Here is a 20,572-nt window from a genome sequence, read left to right as displayed (position 1 = left end):
TAGAGAATAGTTTTCTGTTTGGGTTTTGTTACTGTTTGGGTGGTATGTTAATTTTTCATATTTTGCTTTTGAGCAAGTCACTGTGGATTTTTGGAGTCTAGTCTGGTGGTTGCAGGTATTTTTGTTAGTGCCGTTGTTGGTCTTACATTCATATTGTTTTGTGTTTTCCACTGTGTTTACGCTGTTGTGTGTTTACTTTCAGCCGTGTAGGCTTATTAAACTGCGTGGTTGTGTTTATTTTATTCAGCCGAGTGGGCTGATGATATAAACTGCATGGTTGTGTATATACTCCAGCCGAATGTGGCTGATGTATATTTTGTATGTAGAAATGCTTTAGATTGTCACCGGTACAGGGGAGATGCTGCCGGATTTTTGTTTGGCAGGGACTCCTCTGGGGCGTGACAACATATGTAAGCATATCACATGGATATAATAAGATAATTGTATAAGTAAGCAATCAACAGCATAAGCAACTATAGTAATAAAAGTGTATGCATAAATGGTCACCCCACCAACCCCTCTGCACCACGACCCTTGTATGGTTGAGAGGTCGGATCAATGATAACTGTACTCACTCCAGCTAATACTAATCTCACGTGGCTGAGTGGACAGGTGTATAGTGGCTAACTTGCTACGTGGCAATGGGGTCTCTGCTGCTAGTAACTCCAGCTACCACTAATCATGAGTGGTGAGAGGGGGCATTACAGGACAAGCAGCATTTGCTCCAGCTACCACTACCCATGAATGGTCGAGTGTGTGGCGCTGACCAACCACTCTCTCAACCACAAAGGAGACATAGTCATTAGTATGCGTGCAATGATATGATGCACAAGATGCAACAGTCATCATATATACTAGTGATCGTGCACATGCGTTGCATGTGTAATATAATACATTGAAATCACATTGACCCTTTATAATAAAATTATATTAATTAAAGTATTTTAACATTAAAATATTAAAGTAGAGTCATTAGTTGAGTCATTAGGGTAAAGTACCTGATTTTTGAAAATCTGAATTATTTGGATCTTTGAAAATCCAAATTGTTTGGATTTTCGAATGTCACCCTTACAGCTTCCCTATGAAAAAATTAATTTAATTTAATATTATACTTATCTTAGTAAAAAAACTAAAAAAAGTATATTTTTTTAACATTGTCGGTCTAAAATATTTATAGAAGCGTTTTTGATCATAGTGTTGCCAATTCTAAGATGTGAGACTAAAGAGAACTATATTTTTTTATATAAAATAATCAGAGAAAATTAATGATAAGAAAAATTCATAATAATATGCCGCAGCTGAGTCTCGAACTTTAGATCATTGATGGTTTTGCTTGTGAAATTACTAATAAATCTTGGAATTATTTTTAGTGTGAATAGAAAAAAGGATATTAACATAAATTCATTTTAGGCTTCACCAAAGTTAGTTAGTAAAGGGGGGAGATTTTTAATAAAATAGTAAGATAAACAAAAACTAGGTATGCTATGTTGATGTGGGAAGCATCCAACTATCGAACCTGAGTTTTGATAATGTCAAAGGGTCGAAAGTTAAGTTGTCTTGTTATTTAATAAGGTTGAATGAGTTTGTAGGAAAGTATGAAGTGTACCTAGGCAAAAGTCCTAGTTGCGGTTAGGCAGGTGGAAAACCCTAGGGGGAGCTAATCCTAGGTCCTAGGGGGTGGTAACCCTAGGCGGAAAGTCTTGGCGGGTCGAGAGCTTCGGGAAAAATCCTAGGGGGTGGTAGCACTAGGTTAAAATCCTAGTGTTGCGAACCAGGTGGAAAACTAGACGGGTCGTGGAGCGGACGTCTAGCATGAAGACCGGAAGCCTGGAGCGCCAAGCAAAAGTCCAGTCGATCTGGAGGATCGGACTGGCAACAGATAACTTCTCTTGAGAGGAGTAGGTGAGGACGCGTTCCCTGGTGAGGGAACAGTAGGCGTTGCTTTGGCCTAGGGTTTCTAGATGGAAATACGAAGTCAGAACTGGATAGTCAGAGGCTGTCAAATCTTATGTTAGATATATTGTTTTTGCTTAGACTAACTTTATTTTGTAGAAAATAAAGGTGTTGGACAAAGCTAGTCTAGGCGCCCGAAAGGGGTCCGGGTGCTCGAAGTCGGTCCGAGCGTCCGGAACCCAAAAGTTATCGTGAAGCTGATGTGGTGCGCACAGAGTGGCCGAGCCATGTGGTCCAGGCGCCCGGAGGGGTTTCGGGTGCCCGGAATAGCCTATTTAAGGAGCCTCAACCAGAAGCCTCACAACAACACAACGAACAACTTTCGCTTCTCCGAGATGCTCAGAAAACGCCTCAATAAGACCAGAAAGCTCCAACGACAACTCTTCTAGAAGATTTTCTCATACAGAGCTTTCGGTATTGTTTTCATTTAACGAATTCCTTGTACTACAACTATAATCTTTTGTTATTCCAGATTGATTAGTGATTGTCCAACGAAAGAACTCTTACATGCGTGCCTTGGAGTAGGAGTCACCATAAGCTCCGAATCAAGTAAAAATCTTTGGTGTCTTTGTTCTATTTGTCTTTATCTTATTTCTGCTGTGAGTTTTCCGAAACGGATAAAATAGCCACGAGCGCTATTCACCCCCTCTAGTGCTTTTGATCCAATAATTGGTATCAGAGCGAGGTCGCTTCGAATTGGTACAACCACCATTCAATCAATATTTTCGTGGTAGTTTTTAATTTTTCAGAGTCAATCAGAGTCAGTATAATTGCCGCCTTCCGATCAAAATTGGTGCAACACCACTCGAGTTCGCGTGTTTATTTTTCTTTATTCCGCACTACTAATCCAAGACCAAGTCTTGGAACAAGTTTTTTGTTTTCCTTGTGTGCGAGATTGTCTTTGCTAGAATGGCCCATCAAGAAGGCTACAGCATAGCCCACCCTACGCTCTTCTCCAGTGAAGACTTCGGCTACTGGAAGGGCCGAATGAAGTCATACCTCCAAACTCAGTTCGAGATATGGATGATTATCAAGACTGGGATCACACTTCCACTCGACGGCTTGAGAAAATCAGTACCATGCGAGAACTGGGACACGAGCATAATCAAGAAAGTTGAGGCCAACGCCAAAGAAACCTGCACCCTTCAATGCAACCTTACCAAAGAAGAGCTAAACCGAGTCGGACCATTCTCAAGCGCAAAAGAGCTATGGGAAAAACTGATCGAGCTGCACGAGGGTACTTCCGACATGAAGGTAAGTAAGTGTGATTTATTATTTAATAAATTGTATAACATAAGAATGCAGGAAGAAGAGACGGCTAGCCAACTTCACTCACGCATCCAAGACCTTCTCAATGACCTTCCGAGAATACTTTGTGGGCATCCATGGTAGATGCTTACAAGGTATCTAAGGATCTTTCATTAATTAAATTAGATGAACTTTTTTCAAATTTGAATTGCATGAACAGATTAATTCATGCTCGGCTGACAAAGGTATTACATTGGTTGTAAGTACAAGAAGAACACAAGAACCAAAAGCAAAGCGCAGAACCGAACCCGAGTGCGAAGAAGAATAGGACTCAGAAGACGATGAAATTACTGCCAAGATCATAAAACTGGTTCAAAAAATGTGTAAAATGAAGAAGGTGGTTCAATCGAATATGAAGGTCAAGACTGGAGTTACATGCTACAGCTACAACCAAAAGGGACATTATAAGCCGGAGTGTCTGAACCAGAAGCAACGAAGAAGGAAGGTCTTGAAGGCGACATGGTCTGAGTCACCAGATGAGTCGGACAAAGAAAGAGATGAGCAAGGAAGATTCCTCACTCTACCAGTACAAGCGTACATTGCTGAAACCGAGTCCGAGTTAGATATCGAGAGCGAATTGGAAACCGAGTCTGAGTGAAGCCACGGATCTATATCCATTTCCGAAGGGCCTAACCCCACTGTAAGCTCTCTAATTTGTTGTACTAATGTAAATAATTTATAGAATTTAGTTTCTTATTTATTAAAGAAATTGTTCAAATCCAATGTCCGGGTCAAGTTACTCCAAAAGGAAGTAACAGTCCTTAAGGAAGTGATTAACTCGAGTTCTTTAACTGAGCCAGTTCAAAATGAAAGTTCAACTCAAGTCCAACAACTTGAGAAAGAAAATTCCAATTTGAAAACTCAAGTTAAAGAACTTAAGGACACGTTGGAACGGTTCACCTTGGGTTCCAAGAATCTTGATCTGATTTTTGGAAATGAAAGAGACATTTATAATAGATCCGGACTTGGATTTAAGGCAAAAAAAAAATACAGATCTTATTTGTCTCTATTAAATCGATCAAATAGAAACATAGTCCAAGCTTGAGTCCCCAAGTTGATCTTGACGAATCAAGTTGGACTTGGTCAATATTGGATCCCCAAGGATCAGATTCATTACCTTGATAGACCTTAACGAGGCTATGATCCAGGGGGAACCAATAAAAAGATCATTTTTACCATAAAATAGAATTGTCTGATGCTTGCTTTACTGTTTTCAATATGCATGCTTAGATTAGGATAGATGACCTAGGCATGATTTACACTTTGACAAGTTCGACCTAGGAGTTACTGTAAGGAAATTAAATATCCAATTTTTCTGAAAGATTTTGTCTAGAAGTGGTGGATGATCCCATAACTAAGAAGGTCTAGTGCCTCACCACAGCCTGGAAGCCAATCATTGAAATAGATATTTAATTGACTAACTGTAAACCAGAGTCTAACTCAAATGGAAATCAATCCTTAGATGATAATATAAATTGAAGATTAACCATCTCACAAAACTACTAAGGGTCCCTGATTGGAAATCTAGAAAAGGGTGAGATGGACCTAGGTTCAAAGTAGTTCCAAATTAATTCAATTAAATTAACTTAATTAATTTCAAAAGAAAAATTAATTTTAAAATGTTTAAATCATAATTAAGTTATTTTTTAATTATAATTAATTTCAATTAAAGTAAATTTTAATTATTTTTTATTATTTACAAAATTATAATTTTCAAATCATAATTAAATTTCAAATTATTAATAATTAAATTTTCAAAATCTCAATCTTAGTTAATTTTCAAATCATATGATAATTAATTTTCAAATTATATTTAATTTCCATAATCTTAATTAATTTTGAAATCATATTTTCAAGTTATAATTTCAAACTTAATTAATTTTTAATATATTTTCAAAATCTTCAAAATTTTAAATGTCCACTCATTAGAAATTCAAACTCACTAAAAATATAAATTTATATTTTTAATATTTTTTTAGGTATTTTTAAAATGAGTTAACTCCATCTCATACGTACTCATAAGCTGAACATGCTTGATAATCTAGAATGGGTGAGATGGAAAATCAGGAAAATAACCTTTATTTTTGTTTACATGTTTGGACTCTAGGATCCTCAAAATTTTTAAGGCATTAATCAAGGGGGAGTGAAAGGAGTCAAGTTAAGTTTTTTTAAGGGTTAAAGTTTTTTTTATAAAAAAGGAGTTCAATTTTTTTAAAATATTTTTGAAAAATAAATTACTTTTGAAACTAAGTATTTGATAGAGTATTTTTAGTTTTTTTTTTACTTAGCTAAGTATTTTTACAAGAAAATATTTTTAAAAGCTAAGTTTTTTTAACAAAATATTCTTCAAGCTAAGTACTTAATAATTATTTTAAAAATTTAGCTAAATCTTTGTTGAGAAAACTAAGTATTTTTCAAAGCTTGAATTTAGCTAAGACTTTAATTAAATTAAAAAAAACAGCTAAATAACTTAGTTTTTATCATTTTTATTAAGCTTTAATCAAAATCTTTTTTAAGATGAGTATTTTTTAGCTAAGCCTTTTTCAAAACTCTTATAAAACTAAGTATTAAAGCTAAGTTTTTATCAACATAATTGTTTATTGAAATCCTGTCGAAGCTAAGTGCTGCCCTTTAGGGGAAGCTTAAATATGTTTTTAACAACCTTCTCTCTACTTAGTATTAATTTTTGAGTTATGTCAACGGGGGAGAGATAAATCAAATTTAAGTAAGAATTTAAAAGGGGAGCATAAGGAATTTTTTACAAATTATTGTATGCTCATGCTTAAAATTGCTTAAATTCCTTTATTATTTTGTTATGTGTTACTTAACTTTGTACCGTGTTGTCATAAACAAAAAGAGGGAGATTGTTGGTGCGGGAAGCATCCGACGATCGAACCTGAGTTTTGATTATGTCAAAGGGTCCAAAGTTAAGTTGTCTTGTTATCTAACAAGGGTGAATGAGTTTGCAGGAAAGTCCTAAGTGTACTTAGGCAAAAGTCCTAGCTGCGGTTAGGCAGGTGGAAAACCCTAGGGGGTGGTAACCCTAGGTCCTAGGGGGTGGTAACCCTATGCGAAAAGTCTTGGTGGGTGGAGAGCTTCAGGCAAACTCCTAAGAGGTGGTAACCCTAGGTTGAAATCCTGGTAATGCGAACCAGGTGGAAGATTGGATCGGTCGTGGAGCGGACGTCCAGCATGAAGACCGGAAGCCTCGAGTGCCGAGCAAAAAATCAATCGGCCTGGAGGACCGGACTGGCAACAGGTAACTTCTCCTGAGAGGAGTAGGTGAGGAAGCATTCCCAGGTGAGGGAACAGTAGGTGTCGGTTTGACCTACAATTTCTGGATGGAAATCTGAAGTCAGAACCGGTCAGTCAGAGGTTGTCAAATCTTATATTAAATATATTTTTTTTGCCTGGACTAACTTTATTTTGTAGAAAATAAAGGTGCTGGAGAAAGCTAGTCTGGGTGCCCCGAGCTAGTCCGGGCGTCCGGAGTCGGTCCAGGTGCCTGGAACCCAAAAGTTATCGGGAAGCTGACGTGGCGTGCATGAAGTGGCCGAGCCACGTGCAACAACACACCGAAGAACTTCCGCTTCTTCGAGCTGCTCAGAAAACGCCTCTACAAGACCAGAAAACTCCGACGACGACTCTTCTTGAAGATTTTCTCATACAGAGCTTTCGGTATTATTTTCATATAAAGAATTCCTTGTACTACAACTGTAATCTTTTGTAATTCTAGATTGATCAGTGATTGCCCATCAAAAGCACTCTTACGTGCGGGGCTTGGAGTAGGAGTCGCCACAGGCTCTGAACCAAGTAAAAATCTTTGGTGTCTTTGTTGTATTTGTCTTTGTCTTATTTTTGCTGTGAGTTTTATGAAATGAATGAAATAGCCACGAGCACTATTCACCCCCCTCTAGCGCTATCTATCCAACATGCTACAGTAAGCTCGCATGCTCAATAAGGTATGTGAATAAACAACAATCAAAGTAAGCATGGTATCTAGTATTTGCTAAATATCATGGATGGCAATGAGAGACTGTATAGACATCAAATTGATTATCTTAAAGATTGAGTGGACAAGTATCAAGCTCAGGAAAAATATGAGTAGAGTCAAGGTAAATACAGCAACTATCCGAATATAGTTGATGCACTAAGGTCAAAATACTATAGAATCAAGGTAATAAGTACCCACCTCGAGTATAACTCATCACCGTCGATTGTAATAAACCAATCCCACGTCAAGACGCTCGTCTCGAATCAAAGTCCTGCAAATCATATGATGTAGTGTTTAGCTAATTACATATGCAACAACTAGCTAAACCCAAAACCCAAAACCGATAAGGTAACCCACCATCGTAATGATTATTAGTAATCACTAATCGTTGCTTTACCTCAATTAATCCAATCCATAAATCCTTATTTAAAATCTATTCAATACTGCCAATAAGGAACCGTATGAATCCAACTCATCACCACTAATCACAATATCAATCTAATAATTCATATACAATCATGTACTCCTCAAAATCAACCAATCCACTAGTTAACTAAACCACAACATATCATGAAATCAAATCTCCATCATCAACATATTATCAAATAATCAATCCAAGATTAACAAATAAACACAACTAACTATCTATTCAGGTTTAGTTTTGTTACCCCAATTTGATCTACAACAACCTTTCAGTGAAGAATCCAATGAACTCTAAGTATGATCTGGTGGTAAGGTAGGGCCCGTCCGGCAAGTGGTCAAAGTTAGGCGGGCGTCCGATCGAGCGAACTACCTTCCCGGTTAGGAGATTGGGTAGCCGATCCAACACTTCGATAGCTCGGTCAGACACCGAGCTTCTGATGCTCATGAAGCTCAACCCGGGAAGCACGAAGGTCGAGCGGCCATCCTGTTCGGCTGAACAATGGACGCAGCCTTGTTTCGACAGACAAGACTGTTAGGACCAAAAGTAGCTAGAGGGGGGGTGAATAGCTCGTCGCGCTTCGCGATGTTCGGCGTTGCTTGTTTCTTCTAAGATGTGCAGCGGAAAATACAGAAATAAATCACACAACGCTAACATGGTTGGTTTACTTGGTATCCACCTCACAAGAGGTGACTAGTCCAAGGATCCACACCAACACACACACCCTCCACTAATGAAAACTCTCCTTTATGGTAACTACCAAGGGCGGAGAAGCCCTACAAGACTCAATACAAGAAGAAGAAAGGGTAGTAAAGAAATACAAGCTTACAAGCTTAAAATGAGTGCACAAACCCTAACCCTAGTTTCTTCTTCTTTCTTTGATCCGCCTCTTGACTTGGAAGATCCTCCAAGAACCTTCAAGAACTGGCGATCTCGAGCTTGAGAAGAGCTGTGGAGGAGCTGGTGAAGATCTGAAATGAGTCGGTGAAGAGATACCGAAGGAATCGTGCGCCTACGGCCTTTATCGACGCCAACGGTCGGATCCCGATCGATTCGAATGTTCCCAATCAATCGGGGAGGCTTTGGATCGATCCACGGATCGATCCAGAGCGCCTCTGTGCTCTGGAAAAACGCCTGGATCGATCCACAGATCGATCCATCGCTTATCGTGCGAAGCAGCAGCGTCCCAATCGATTCACTGATCGATTGGAACATCTGGATCGATCCACTGATCGATCCAGAGGCTTTCTGTTCACTGGGAAAGGTCTGGATCGATCCACTGATCGATCCAGAGCTTGGATCGATCGACTGATCGATCCAGCACTTGGTTTTTGCCCAAAACCAAGTCCCAAACCTCCCAAACCAACATCCGGTGAACCTTAACCTGTTGGTACGTCATGCCTAGCATCTAGTCACTCCCTTGACCTGCTAGGACTCCCCACCAAGTGTCCGGTCAATCCCTTTGACCCACTTGGACTTTTATCTTCGTGCCAAGTATCCGGTCACTCCCTTGACCTACTTGGACTTCCACCAGATGTCTGGTCAATCCCTTTGACCCATCTGGATTTTCTCGTGCCAAGTATCCAGTCAATCCTTTGACCTACTTGGACTTCCCAACACCAGATGTCCGATTATCCTTGATCCATCTGGATTTTCCCTTGCCTGGCTTCACTCACCAGGACTTTCACCTAGCTTCACTCACTAGGGTTTTCAATCTGCCTAGCTTCACTCACCAGGACTTCCATTCTACCTAACATCCCAGTTAGGACTTCCCAGTCAAGTATCCGGTCAACCTTGACCTACTTGACTCTTCTTTAATCAATTTCTTATTGTCAAACATCTAAACTCAAACCAAGACTCAGCTTGGTCAACTAGGTCAACCTTGACCTGAGGGATGTTGCACCAACAAACACTCCCTCGCCCACCGGGGGAAGCCGGCCAATAGAGCATTGGCCGAGCTGACGCTCGGCCCGACCGTTGCTTCGCCCGGATGGCAGACTGGCTGAGCGATTCTCCCGCTCAATCCAATAACAAACAAAGGGAGCAGTTGGCAATATCTTCCTAGGGATCAGTGTCATCGATAGACGGCATGGTCAGCGGCATGGTTAGGCAGAGAATCGTACGGTGGAAGCTTCCACTGTCACGTCAGGGATATGCTCAGACTGTTAAGGTATGGCGTTAGCCATGCTTTTCTGACACGGCCTTTCCAGGTATGCTTTGGGAAACGTGCATGCCTCAGAAAGCGTGTGCGAGCCTCTTGGGAGCTCTATATAAGAAGCCCCAAAGCTTCATCGGAGGTATGCTTGGATCACTGTAGCTACAGTTACGCTGCTCTTTTCTTCTCTAGTTCATTCTTCTACTGTCGGTGATTGGCTTGAGCGTCGGAGAGCCATCACCGGGGAACCCTCCCTGGCTCGACACTAACGACTTGTGGTTGCAGGCTCATCTTGTCGGAGGTTCACGCCATCTTCGGTCGACATCCAGTAAATGTGATCGTCGTCTATCCAGCGTCTGTCTACTCGCTCTCGGACAGGATCAAATTTGGCGTCGTCTGTGGGAACGTACCTGAATCTGAGCGGAGAAAATGGAGGAAGCAGGACGTCTCCACACCGTGACGCTCACTCCAAAAGAGCTCGATGCACTCATTCAAGTACGAGCGGCGAAATTAGTCGAGCAGCAGCAACAAAAGGAGTTGGCCGATCGGCTCGCACAGCAAGCAACATTGGCCTCGGGAGGTCAAGCGGCGCATGAAGACCGGCCAGAGCAACTCTCCATATGGGGGCAAAACAAGATGCCGACCGGCACTCCTGGAGAAGTTCCGCCAACGCCCATTCCATTTCACCAGGTGTTATTTGAAACGCCCTCAGAGATTGCTCAGGCCAACTAGGATAGGGGTTCCTCAGATGAGGCCCCTGCTTGGGACGAAAGAAAAGGCAAAGTGCCCCTAGTCAATTCATCACCCGAGCGGATCAACTGACAATTCTCAGAGGTCATTCTGCAAGATCCGCTGTCGAAACACTACGCTCCCTAGGCGATCGGAGAGTATAATGGGTCGACCGACCCGGATGCCGACGGTACGTACTGTTACAACGTAATGTCGTTCGGCTTGAAGAATGCGGGAGCCACCTACTAGCGGCTGATGAACAAAGTTTTCCGACGGCAGATCGGCCGCAACATGGAGGTATATGTTGATGACATATTAATTAAATCCCTTCGAGCCGTCAATCTCTGTGCAGACATCAAGGAGACCTACCAGACCCTTCAGACGTATGGAATAAAGTTAAATCCTTAGAAGTGTTTGTTCGGCACTAAAAGTGGGTGCTTCCTACGGTATATCGTCATCGAATGGGGCATTGAGGCAAACCCTAGCAAGGTAAAAGCACTCCAAGATATGCCACCACTAAGAAACTTGAAGGAAGCGCAACGCCTCACTGGGCAGATAATAGCATTGTCACGATTCATCTCCAAGTCGTCCGACTGGAGTCTTCCCTTCTTCAAAATTCTGCATCGAGCCACCAAGTTTCAGTGGGACGAGGAGTGTGACCGGGCCTTTGAGGAACTCAAAGTATATATGAACTCACTACCTATACTAGCTAAGCCTACTGCCAGTGAACCGCTTCAGATTTATCTGTCTTTGGCCGAGCACGCTGTCGGCTCGGCGCTGGTTCGGCAGAATGGTGAAGAACAGTCAGTGTACTTCTTGAGTCATATATTAAAGGATGTTGAATCTCACTACACCGGTCTTGAGAAGCTCGCATTTGCCTTGGTACTCGCCGTTTAGAGGCTTCGCCCTTATTTCCTCGCTCACACTATCGTGGTGATGACCAACAACCCTTTGGGAAGAGTCCTACTTAACCCAGAGGCATCCGGCTAGCTGATCAAATGGACAATGAAACTCAGCAAGTTTGATATCCAATATCATCCCCGAACGGCCATCAAAGCGCAGGCCTTAGCCGACTTTGTCACGGAGGTGCAAAACCCCGAGCCTGACTCAGTATGGAAAATATATGTGGATGGGTCGTCTACCCGGTAAGGTAGTGGGATCGGCATACTGCTTATCTCCCCACAAGAAGAGCGGGTGCAGTTGTCCGTTCGGCTAGAGTACCGGGCAACTAACAATGAAGCCGAGTACGAGGCTCTTATAGCCGGCTTACAAGCCGCTCGGCACGTCGGCACGGGCAAAGTTCTTATCCACTCTGATTCTCAATTAGCTACTCAGTAGCTGGTTGGAGCATTCGAGATCAGTAACACGTGGCTCAAGTTGTACACCGAAGCCTTCAAAAAGCTGAAAGCAAGCTTTCAGGAGGTAATCATCCCAAAGATCCCCCGAGTGGAGAACCAAGCAGCGGACGAGCTGGACAAATTGGTGAGCTCACTCTTGCCGATCGTCATTACTCAACCGATCAAGCAAGTATCCTTGGTGGCACACGTCGATCTGATGGAGGGGCTCACTTTCCCCAGCGATTGGAGAACGACCATAATAGAGTTTCTACGATCGGGAGCTACGTCTTCCGATCGGGAGGGAGCTCACTTATTGAGAAGAAGGGTCAGTCACTTCACCTTAGTCGGGGTCCAGCTCTACAAGAAGGCCTCTCCAGGCCATTGCTTAAATGCGTCGGATCAGAGGATGCTGACTATATACTGTAAGAAGTACACTAAGGCTCCTGTGGAGGGCATCCTGGCGGTCGGTCGCTAGCAAGGAAGATCCTGCTGGCCGGGTACTTCTGACCGACTCTACAAGAAGATGCCGCTCGGACAATAGCCAACTGTCTATCCTGCCAGAAGTATCACCACCTTTCCCACCGGCTGACCGAAGAGATGAAGGCCTCCACTGTGTCGTGCCTGTTCGACCAATGGGGCATGGATATGGTGGGACCCTTCCCCGTGGCGATCGGGCAGCGAAAGTTCTTGCTCGTCGCGGTGGACTATTTCTCCAAGTGGGCCGAAGCCGAGTCGCTGGCCAAAATAATCGAGCAGATGGTCCAAAAGTTCATCTGGCAGCATATCATCTATCGGTTCGTCATTCCACGTCGACTCATCTTAGACAATGGTAGACAGTTCACCGGATGGAAACTCAGAGAGTGGTGTGAGGAATATGGCATCCAACAGGCCTTCACCTCCGTAGTGAACCCCTAGAGCAGTGGGCAAGCTAAAATCGCCAATCGGGAGATCTTGTGAATTTTGCGAGTTCGGCTCGACCACATCGGAGGGAGTTGGGTGGACGAGCTCCCCGGCATGTAATGGGCAATCTGAACGACCCCTAAGGAAGGCATGGGTGTAACCCCGTTCCACCTCGTATACGGCGGTGAGGCGGTCATCCCGGTCGAGGTGGGAGTCGAGTACAATCTATTAGAACTTTCGAGCCGTAAAAACCGCTTTTTATGTTGCGGAAACTCCGAAGTTCTTAGCCACTAGATCCGTGCAAAGATAAAAATTTTCATGTACTTAGTTTTTCTACTCTAGATCTACTTTAGATCTACATGTTAAGGAGTATACCATTGAAGCGAAGCCCTTTGCAAATCCCGCTCATCCAAGGTTCTTCGGATCTCAAGTGTGTTCAAGTGTACACACCTCTAGAAGTATCCACACGAACAAGAGATGGAGAGGAAACCTTAGAGTGTGCTAGCACCCCAAGGAGTCTCGGCCAAGGAGGAGAGGGAGAGAAGAGAAGAAGAGAGGAAGGAAGAAGATAGATTGAATGAGCACACAATGCTATTCAAGCACCATTATGTGGCAGGCCACATTTAGAGGGTTTTAAACCTCCATGGGATACCAAGAGTAATGGCTCTTGGTCTCTCTCATGAGGTGGAACTTGGTCAAGTCAATCTTGACCAAGTAAAGAAGCCTTGATGATGTGGAACACCATCATTGGCCGACCCCATGCCATGTCACAATGAGATGACATTTGGTCAAGTCAAACTTGACCCTTCATCTTCCCTTCTCAAATCAAGTCAAACTTGACCTCTTATCTCCCATGGTTGATCAAATCTAACCATTTGATTCGAACCAATTTAATTTATTGAATCTATATTCATTGAATTAAATTGACTCAATGAATCATAATCTAATTAGACTCATTGGAAACATGAATCAAATTGAGTCCAACTCAATTAGTCTAATTTGGATTACTCTTAATCCAATTTGGTTCATCACATGAACTTAATCCTCTTAGTTCATCTTATGAACCTATTCTCCATCTAATTGCCCTTTGTGTGTGACTCTATAGGTTCTTGTAACGTTGGCAATGTTCCTAAACCCATTTAGAAACATAAGTAATAAGCGGTATCTAGCAACACATCATTACTACCCATGTTACATGAATGTTGAGATCCAACATCATCTTGTGACTACTAATTGTGACTCTCACAATATGTGACAATGTCCTTCTATCCTTGACATCTAGATTGATCAATTTGAGACATAGACCGTGTCATCCTCTAATCAATCACTACAACAAAAACCCTCATAGACATCGGTTTTCCACCGATGTCTATTACATTTTCGACCGATGTCTATGAAGGCGATGTAAAAGGTCTGCCATTTTAGACATCGGGTTAAAACCGGTGTAGTATCACTTAACGACATCGGGTGTAAAACCGATGTAATATTATATGTTAATAACACCAGTTTTGGCAGCGGTATACGACCGATGTAATATTAGTTAATGACACCAGTTTTGCAGTGGTGGAAAACCGATATAATATCAGTATTGTTTAACGACACAAATTCGATTTCCAAAATAGTGAAAAACCATTATTATCACCAAGCAAATCATAAAATTAACTTAATATTATTAATTCACTAAGAAAATCACAAATAAAAATGCACCGATGTATCTAAACACACCAAGTCTATATCTATATAACCAATACATAAATATTCTTCTTACAACATAAAAAGATAATAGATATTGTGCACATCAAGTCAGTATCCACAAATTACACATAACTATTCTTCCTGCGGGTGACAACTGATTGGTGATTCTTTGTAAAGGAGGCTTCCATCTTAAAGGAGCCACTGGAGGCTTTGGGAACTTTGCAACATCCTTCTTGGTTGTCCTCTCACCATTTAATTGATTCTCCAGTTCTCTTACCTGAATAAAAAAAAACAAAATAATTTGTTATAAGGCATCTTAAAAGGTACCATGCCATTTGGTTAAACTCGCACCTTTGGTTCATCAGGAGGATCATATTGGCCAATCCAGTCCTATGGCCAATCAACAAGATGTGGCATTAAGATTAGACAATGCATGAATATAAAAGAAAAGTTTAACTTACCACAGCAGGAATATCAAGTCCACGAGCAGCAACATCAGTGCAGAGCAGTATATACCCTTTTCGGCTTTGTAGAACTCAAAGAATGTTCTAGTTCATTTCTGCTGCTTCTGCTTTCCATGGATATCGAGACAATCGACATGAATGTATCTGAGAAGCTCAGAATGGTACTTGACCGAATTGCATGAGGAGAAGAAGACCATTATCTTCTTCGAAAGGTTCCTCTTAAGAAAAGCATACAAGACCAGAAACCTTTTATTGCTAGGCACGACACAATAGCCCTGCTGCAACCCTTCGACGGTCACCTGAGAAAGATGAATTCGTGTCAACCTTGCTATTGACGAAACAACCGAGTAAAAACAATGATAAAATAAATCTGGAGATTACCTTCGACCTTCCATCATCAACACCTACATATACAGGCTTTTCCTTAAATGACAAGTTTGCAAAATCCTCAACCTGCAATTTTTTTTTATAAGTTAAAGAAAATGAAAACCAAAATGATTATGGATAGTAGTTAGAAAGAAATAGAAACCTGCTTAGTTTGGGTAGCTGTAAATAGAGCAGTTTGCCTTGTCTGCGTATTAGGGAGTGAATGTGATAATTATAAAACATGATGCCGACTTTGCAACACTCCTGTAATAACTATAAACCGAAGGGAACTAAATAGCATACCTTTGGCAGCCGCTTAAATATTTGCTCCATGTCTTCCTCAAAGTTAGCCTCCAATATTCGGCTTCATCGATTATAAGAAACTACATTTGGTGCACCAACACCCAAAATTAGTATCTCAATGTCAAACAAAGGAACATATGAAAATAATTATTGATCTCGTGGTTAGGATTAAACATGCTAGCAAATAATCATTAGCATGGATATGCGATAAGATGAAACACGCAACTAGTTGGAGAACATAAGTAGACCTCATTAAAGTAAAAAATAAAAGAAACAACAGATCATTTAGTAAAAGGAACTCAATGAGTACTGAGGGCATTCAATGGAAAGATATACAATTTCAGTATACAACCACTTCAAACTACATCCAGTCACCTCCACTTTGCCATTCTAGTATCTTTCTCAATATGGCTAGCATGTTGTGCTGTGCTTAGTTACATTTAATTTCCAAAAACAAATTTCAATAGAACAATGATAAATGAGATTTTCAAAAAACTCTGCTGCCTAAAAATGCAATATCAGAGTTCTGTGTGCTAAAAGAAAGAACAATTCCTCAATCCAATAGTCAACGGTTAAGGTATTGTTTAAATCAGTTCCTCACTACTTTTTCTGCTATCATTCCATATAATTGCATAATTTATCAAAACATAAATGACCAGGAACCAAAACACTGAAAACAAGAATAAGCCAATAATTTAGATACATGGGATCAAATGCTTTACAAAAATAAACCATCTACCATAATTTTACTTATTTGCTCAGCTTCTTTGATCTGCAAATTTGAAATAATCTGTTATACGACAACTGATTTGAAAGAAGCTAAATATAGTGATGCATGGTGTATAGTAGATTATTATGATTTTTCTTGGAATATATAAAATAATTTATTCACACTATCTTCAAAAAGATTCTACTTATATTAACATAATAAATTTTCAAAAGAATAAAATGAAAGATTCTTCCTTCATTCTTAAACCTCATAAATCTAAGCAGCATGGAGGAGGCATGATTATAATTAAACTTCCACATAATCAATAGATGTGAATTCACATTCTGTGATCCGAATACATTAAGACTAATTTATTGAAAGGTTCATTAAACATGAGATTGAAAAGGAACATGAATTCTTCCAAAAAAAAAAACAATGCTCCAGCTCAAAGGAGGTGCAAAATGTGGGCTAGAGAGCACCTAGAACCTTGGCCTGCATATTCCTTGACCTCTTGGATATAACTACAATCTTGGTAAAAATTAAACAAAATCAAAGCTAAAGGAATAATATTTATCCAACTCCAAGGCATCAAAAGAAAATCAGAATATCAATGGAAGAAGTAACAAATAACATTTGATCTTCACATACTTCAGAACAAATACTATGACAAATTGCCAAATAAAAACAAATGTCACATAATTGCACAAATAAAATTGAAAAAGAAAACCACCGTTTATATAGATAAGACATGTCAATTCCTCACCCAAGTAGAATCCTTTACCACACTTTACCTCAATATTAATAACCATTAAATTGATGGGATAATTGACCAAGACCTTGATACAGATAGTAAAGTGTAATAGCAAAGTGTATAAATACAACCTGATTTAGATTAGGAATACTGATAGAATGACCAAAATATAGAGAAAATATCAGTGAAATTTGTAAGGTAATCAAGTATAGTATTTCAAGTTCTCTCTGCAAATTATATTAGGGACCCTAATATTGTTAAGAATTATATTATGTGAACAATTATTGTTACAGAGGATTGTTACTACCTAATTTCTACTAGCTAACCAAATTACAGGAAACTAGTACAAGGGATTTAACGATATTTACAAGTGAATTGATTCACCGAGTCTGGTGTATATTGAGCTTTCTCTTACCCATCAACCCGAAAGAAATGCAGCAGCTTTAGAGGCTTCACATTTTCCTATTCATGATTTAAAAAAAAATGTACATAATATTAAGATGAAGCGTGTTGGTTTTCAATGGGAATATACCAGTAAATGAACTACTAACCTCACAATTGCTAACACGCTCAGATGGGAAATGAAGTCCAGTGGAGCATTTCTGAAGAATTTCAGGATGCTTCATCCATGCCTTGTTAGCTTTGATTGCTTTCAGTTTATATAGGAACATCTAGAGAGATCATAAAAAGAACAGCAAACCATCACAAGAAGGGAAGGTAACAAACAGAAATTATACAAGAAGCAGTTCAACTGATTGTGAACCTCAGATAAGGGAATTGTTGGTTTTTCAAGCTCTTCTCCTTGGATGGCCACACTAGTACCCTGGCACTCTGTGCAAAAGATAGAAGAAATTTTATTTTGGAGGGTTGCTTTGCCTTTGCGTCCCCTTGAAGGTCCCTAATTGTCCCTCCAAAAAAAATGAAGCAGAAGCAAAACCAATCAAAGATTTGTACCTCTGACCTGAGAAGCGAAGTCAAAACCAAGAATAAAAGTAAATACTAAAAAATATTAATAGATCTACACCATCACCTTAAATTAACAAGATTTAAGCCCCTCAAAAGAAAGTCTAGCCATCAAAACAACCAGCGCGAAGAAATTCCAACAAGGAACTCAAAAATGTTGGATCGAGACCGCGCTAGATTGGGGGGGGGGGGGTGAATAGCGCTCGTGGCTAAATCGTTCGATTTTTGAATCGTAAAACTAACGGAGTAATTAAAACGTCGTTAAGAAGTTAGTGCAGCAGAAATGAAATAGAGAAATACACACAGAAGAACACGGAGGATTTACTTCATTCGGAGCCTGAGGCGACTCCTACTCGAAGGCCCGCGATCCTTGATCGCTTCTAGTGGGCAACAACTATAATATCGTAAATTTATAAAAGATGATTTACAAGAAATGCAATAAATAAATTATACCGACAATAGGAAACTCTAAATTGAAGGTTTGGGTTGTCGGCGTCAAGTTGCAGCACTTCGAGATGAGTTCGTTAGCAGCTGAATGCAGAAGGAAGACTTGGAATGCGTTGATCCAAGCTGCTGGTCGAACCCCCTTTATAAATAGTGTTCAAGGCGCCTTGAATGCTACCCAAGGCGCCTTGAATAGGCCGAGTCAGCCGCGGAGATAAGGAGCGAACTGGTCGAATCTTATCACAGATTCAAGGCGCCTTCCACTGTTCATAGGGCGCCTTCATATGTTCAAGGCGCCTTCCACTGTTCATCAAGGCGCCTTGAACAGCTTTTCGCAACCAGCTCTAGCCTTGCACCCGAGGCGCCTCCAAGCTCCATGAAGGCGCCTCGGACACTGTTCATCCGAGGCTTTAGGTTGCTCCTTTGCACCTACAAGATAAGTTAATCCCAAACACTACCTTGCAGCACAAAGTTAGCACATAATACAATCATTATGGTAAAGGAAGTATTGACAGTCTCCGGACTGTCCGAGTCTGACTTCGGGTTTCCTACCGGAAACCCTAGGTCGACCCGACTCCTATTGTTCCCTCTACGGGGAACGCGTCCTCACCTACTCCACTCAGGAGATTTACCTGTTGCCAGTACGATCCTCCAGATCGACTGGACTTTTGCTCAGCACTCGACGCTTCCGGACTTTCTGCTGGACATCCGCTTCTCGGCTAATCCAGTCTTCCACCTGGTTCGCGACACCAGGACTTTTTCACCTAGGGTTACCACCCCCTAGGACTTTTGCCTGAAGTCATCGACCTGCCAAGACTTTCCGCATAGGGTTACCACCCCCTATGACCTAGGGTTACCACCCCCTAGGGTTTTTCTCTTTGCCTAACCGCAGCTAGGACTTTCCTGAAATCCTCAAGTAGACTTGTTAGAAGACAAAACACCTTAACTTTGAATCTTTTGCCATTATCAAAACACGAGTTCGATCTTCGGATGCTTCCCGCACCAACTAAAAATCCCAACAGATCTAGCCCAGAGCCGACCGATTTCCTCCAAGAAAACACTTAGAAACAAGCTAAGCATACAAGGATCAATGAGGGATCACCTCCGCGTTTGACGAGAGCCGCCATGAGTGCAGACGACGAAGGAGCAGCCCCGAGGAGCCAAAACCGAGCACCAGCAGCGAAAACAGCAACGGAATCAAGACGATTTCTAGGGAAAAGGCCGCCGACAAATCAATGGAGAAACCAGAAAGCATGAGGAGAAGAAACCCTAAGAGATGGAGCAAACCCGCAAGAGGGCAAAGACGGAAGGGAGAGGAGAAGAGAAGGGGAAAGAGTATATGGATGTGGTCGTTTGGGAAAGCGGGGCATTCTACATACCTCACAAGGGAGGGAGTCGTGTGTTGATCTTGATCGGGAGAGGAAGGGGTGTTGATCTAGGAAGGGGAAGGACGACGCGATCTAGGAAGAGGAAGGTTTAGGTTTGGAGGGAAGAGTGAAGTGTTGTAAATTTTGGCTAAGTATTGGTGGAAAAATTAAATTATTTTATTTATTATAGACATTGGGTTTTAAAAACCACTGTTAAAATTGGTGTCTATTAACGAAAAAAGACGCTGATAGACATCGGCTAAAAAATCGATGTCTATGAGCGAAATCTGCGCTCATAGACATCGGTTTTTGGAAAAACTGGTGTAAAATACTCAAAGACATCGGTTTTTGCTTAAAACCGTTGTTGTTCCACCGATGTCTATGAGGGTTTTTCTTGTAGTGAATCTATATCTTGAACTCCAAGTAGACTCACTCTAATCAAATGAGCTCAATATCTCATATTGACTCATTTGAGCATGATCATGCACTTAGTGATCTCACTCTATCAAGAATAATGATGTCACTCTCGTCATATAGGAAGGATAGATTCTATCTACATCACTCACATCTCTCCGCATAATTTGTTACATACCCAGTAATCACCTTTATAGTCCACCCAGTTACGGGTGGCGTTTGACGAAGCCAAAGTATGCAACTCCTTATGTTGGGAACCATGGTGACTTCAGATCCAAGGACTAATAGTCATACTAATA

General features: G+C 41.1%; 1 protein-coding gene across 1 annotated transcript; it reads right to left on the bottom strand.

The window, feature by feature from the left end:
• Positions 1-15,045: 15,045 nt before the first annotated feature.
• Positions 15,046-15,677, bottom strand: LOC121986637 (DEAD-box ATP-dependent RNA helicase 27-like). Its single transcript, XM_042540591.1, has 4 exons — positions 15,626-15,677; positions 15,486-15,527; positions 15,338-15,409; positions 15,046-15,255 (listed from the first exon to the last, which is right to left on the bottom strand). The coding sequence occupies exons 1-4, from the start codon at positions 15,653-15,655 to the stop codon at positions 15,046-15,048; spliced, it is 354 nt and encodes a 117-aa protein (XP_042396525.1). The 5' UTR covers positions 15,656-15,677.
• Positions 15,678-20,572: the final 4,895 nt, after the last annotated feature.

This window comes from Zingiber officinale, chromosome 5B (genome assembly GCF_018446385.1).
Source record: "Zingiber officinale cultivar Zhangliang chromosome 5B, Zo_v1.1, whole genome shotgun sequence".
Lineage (NCBI taxonomy): Eukaryota > Viridiplantae > Streptophyta > Magnoliopsida > Zingiberales > Zingiberaceae > Zingiber > Zingiber officinale.
The sequence above is the reverse complement of the archived record's forward strand: the minus strand, read 5'-3'. Positions and strand labels throughout refer to the sequence as shown.

What these genes read in the sequence shown, in the direction of transcription:
- LOC121986637 (XM_042540591.1), bottom strand. Translation starts at nt 15,655, where the DNA reads ATGGAGCAAATATTTAAGCGGCTGCCAAAG. An exon ending in TATTTAAGCGGCTGCCAAAG is followed by an intron (nt 15,528 to 15,625) that starts GTATGCTATTTA and finishes CCTAATACGCAG; the next exon opens with ACAAGGCAAACTGCTCTATT. An exon ending in CAGCTACCCAAACTAAGCAG is followed by an intron (nt 15,410 to 15,485) that starts GTTTCTATTTCT and finishes AAAAAATTGCAG; the next exon opens with GTTGAGGATTTTGCAAACTT.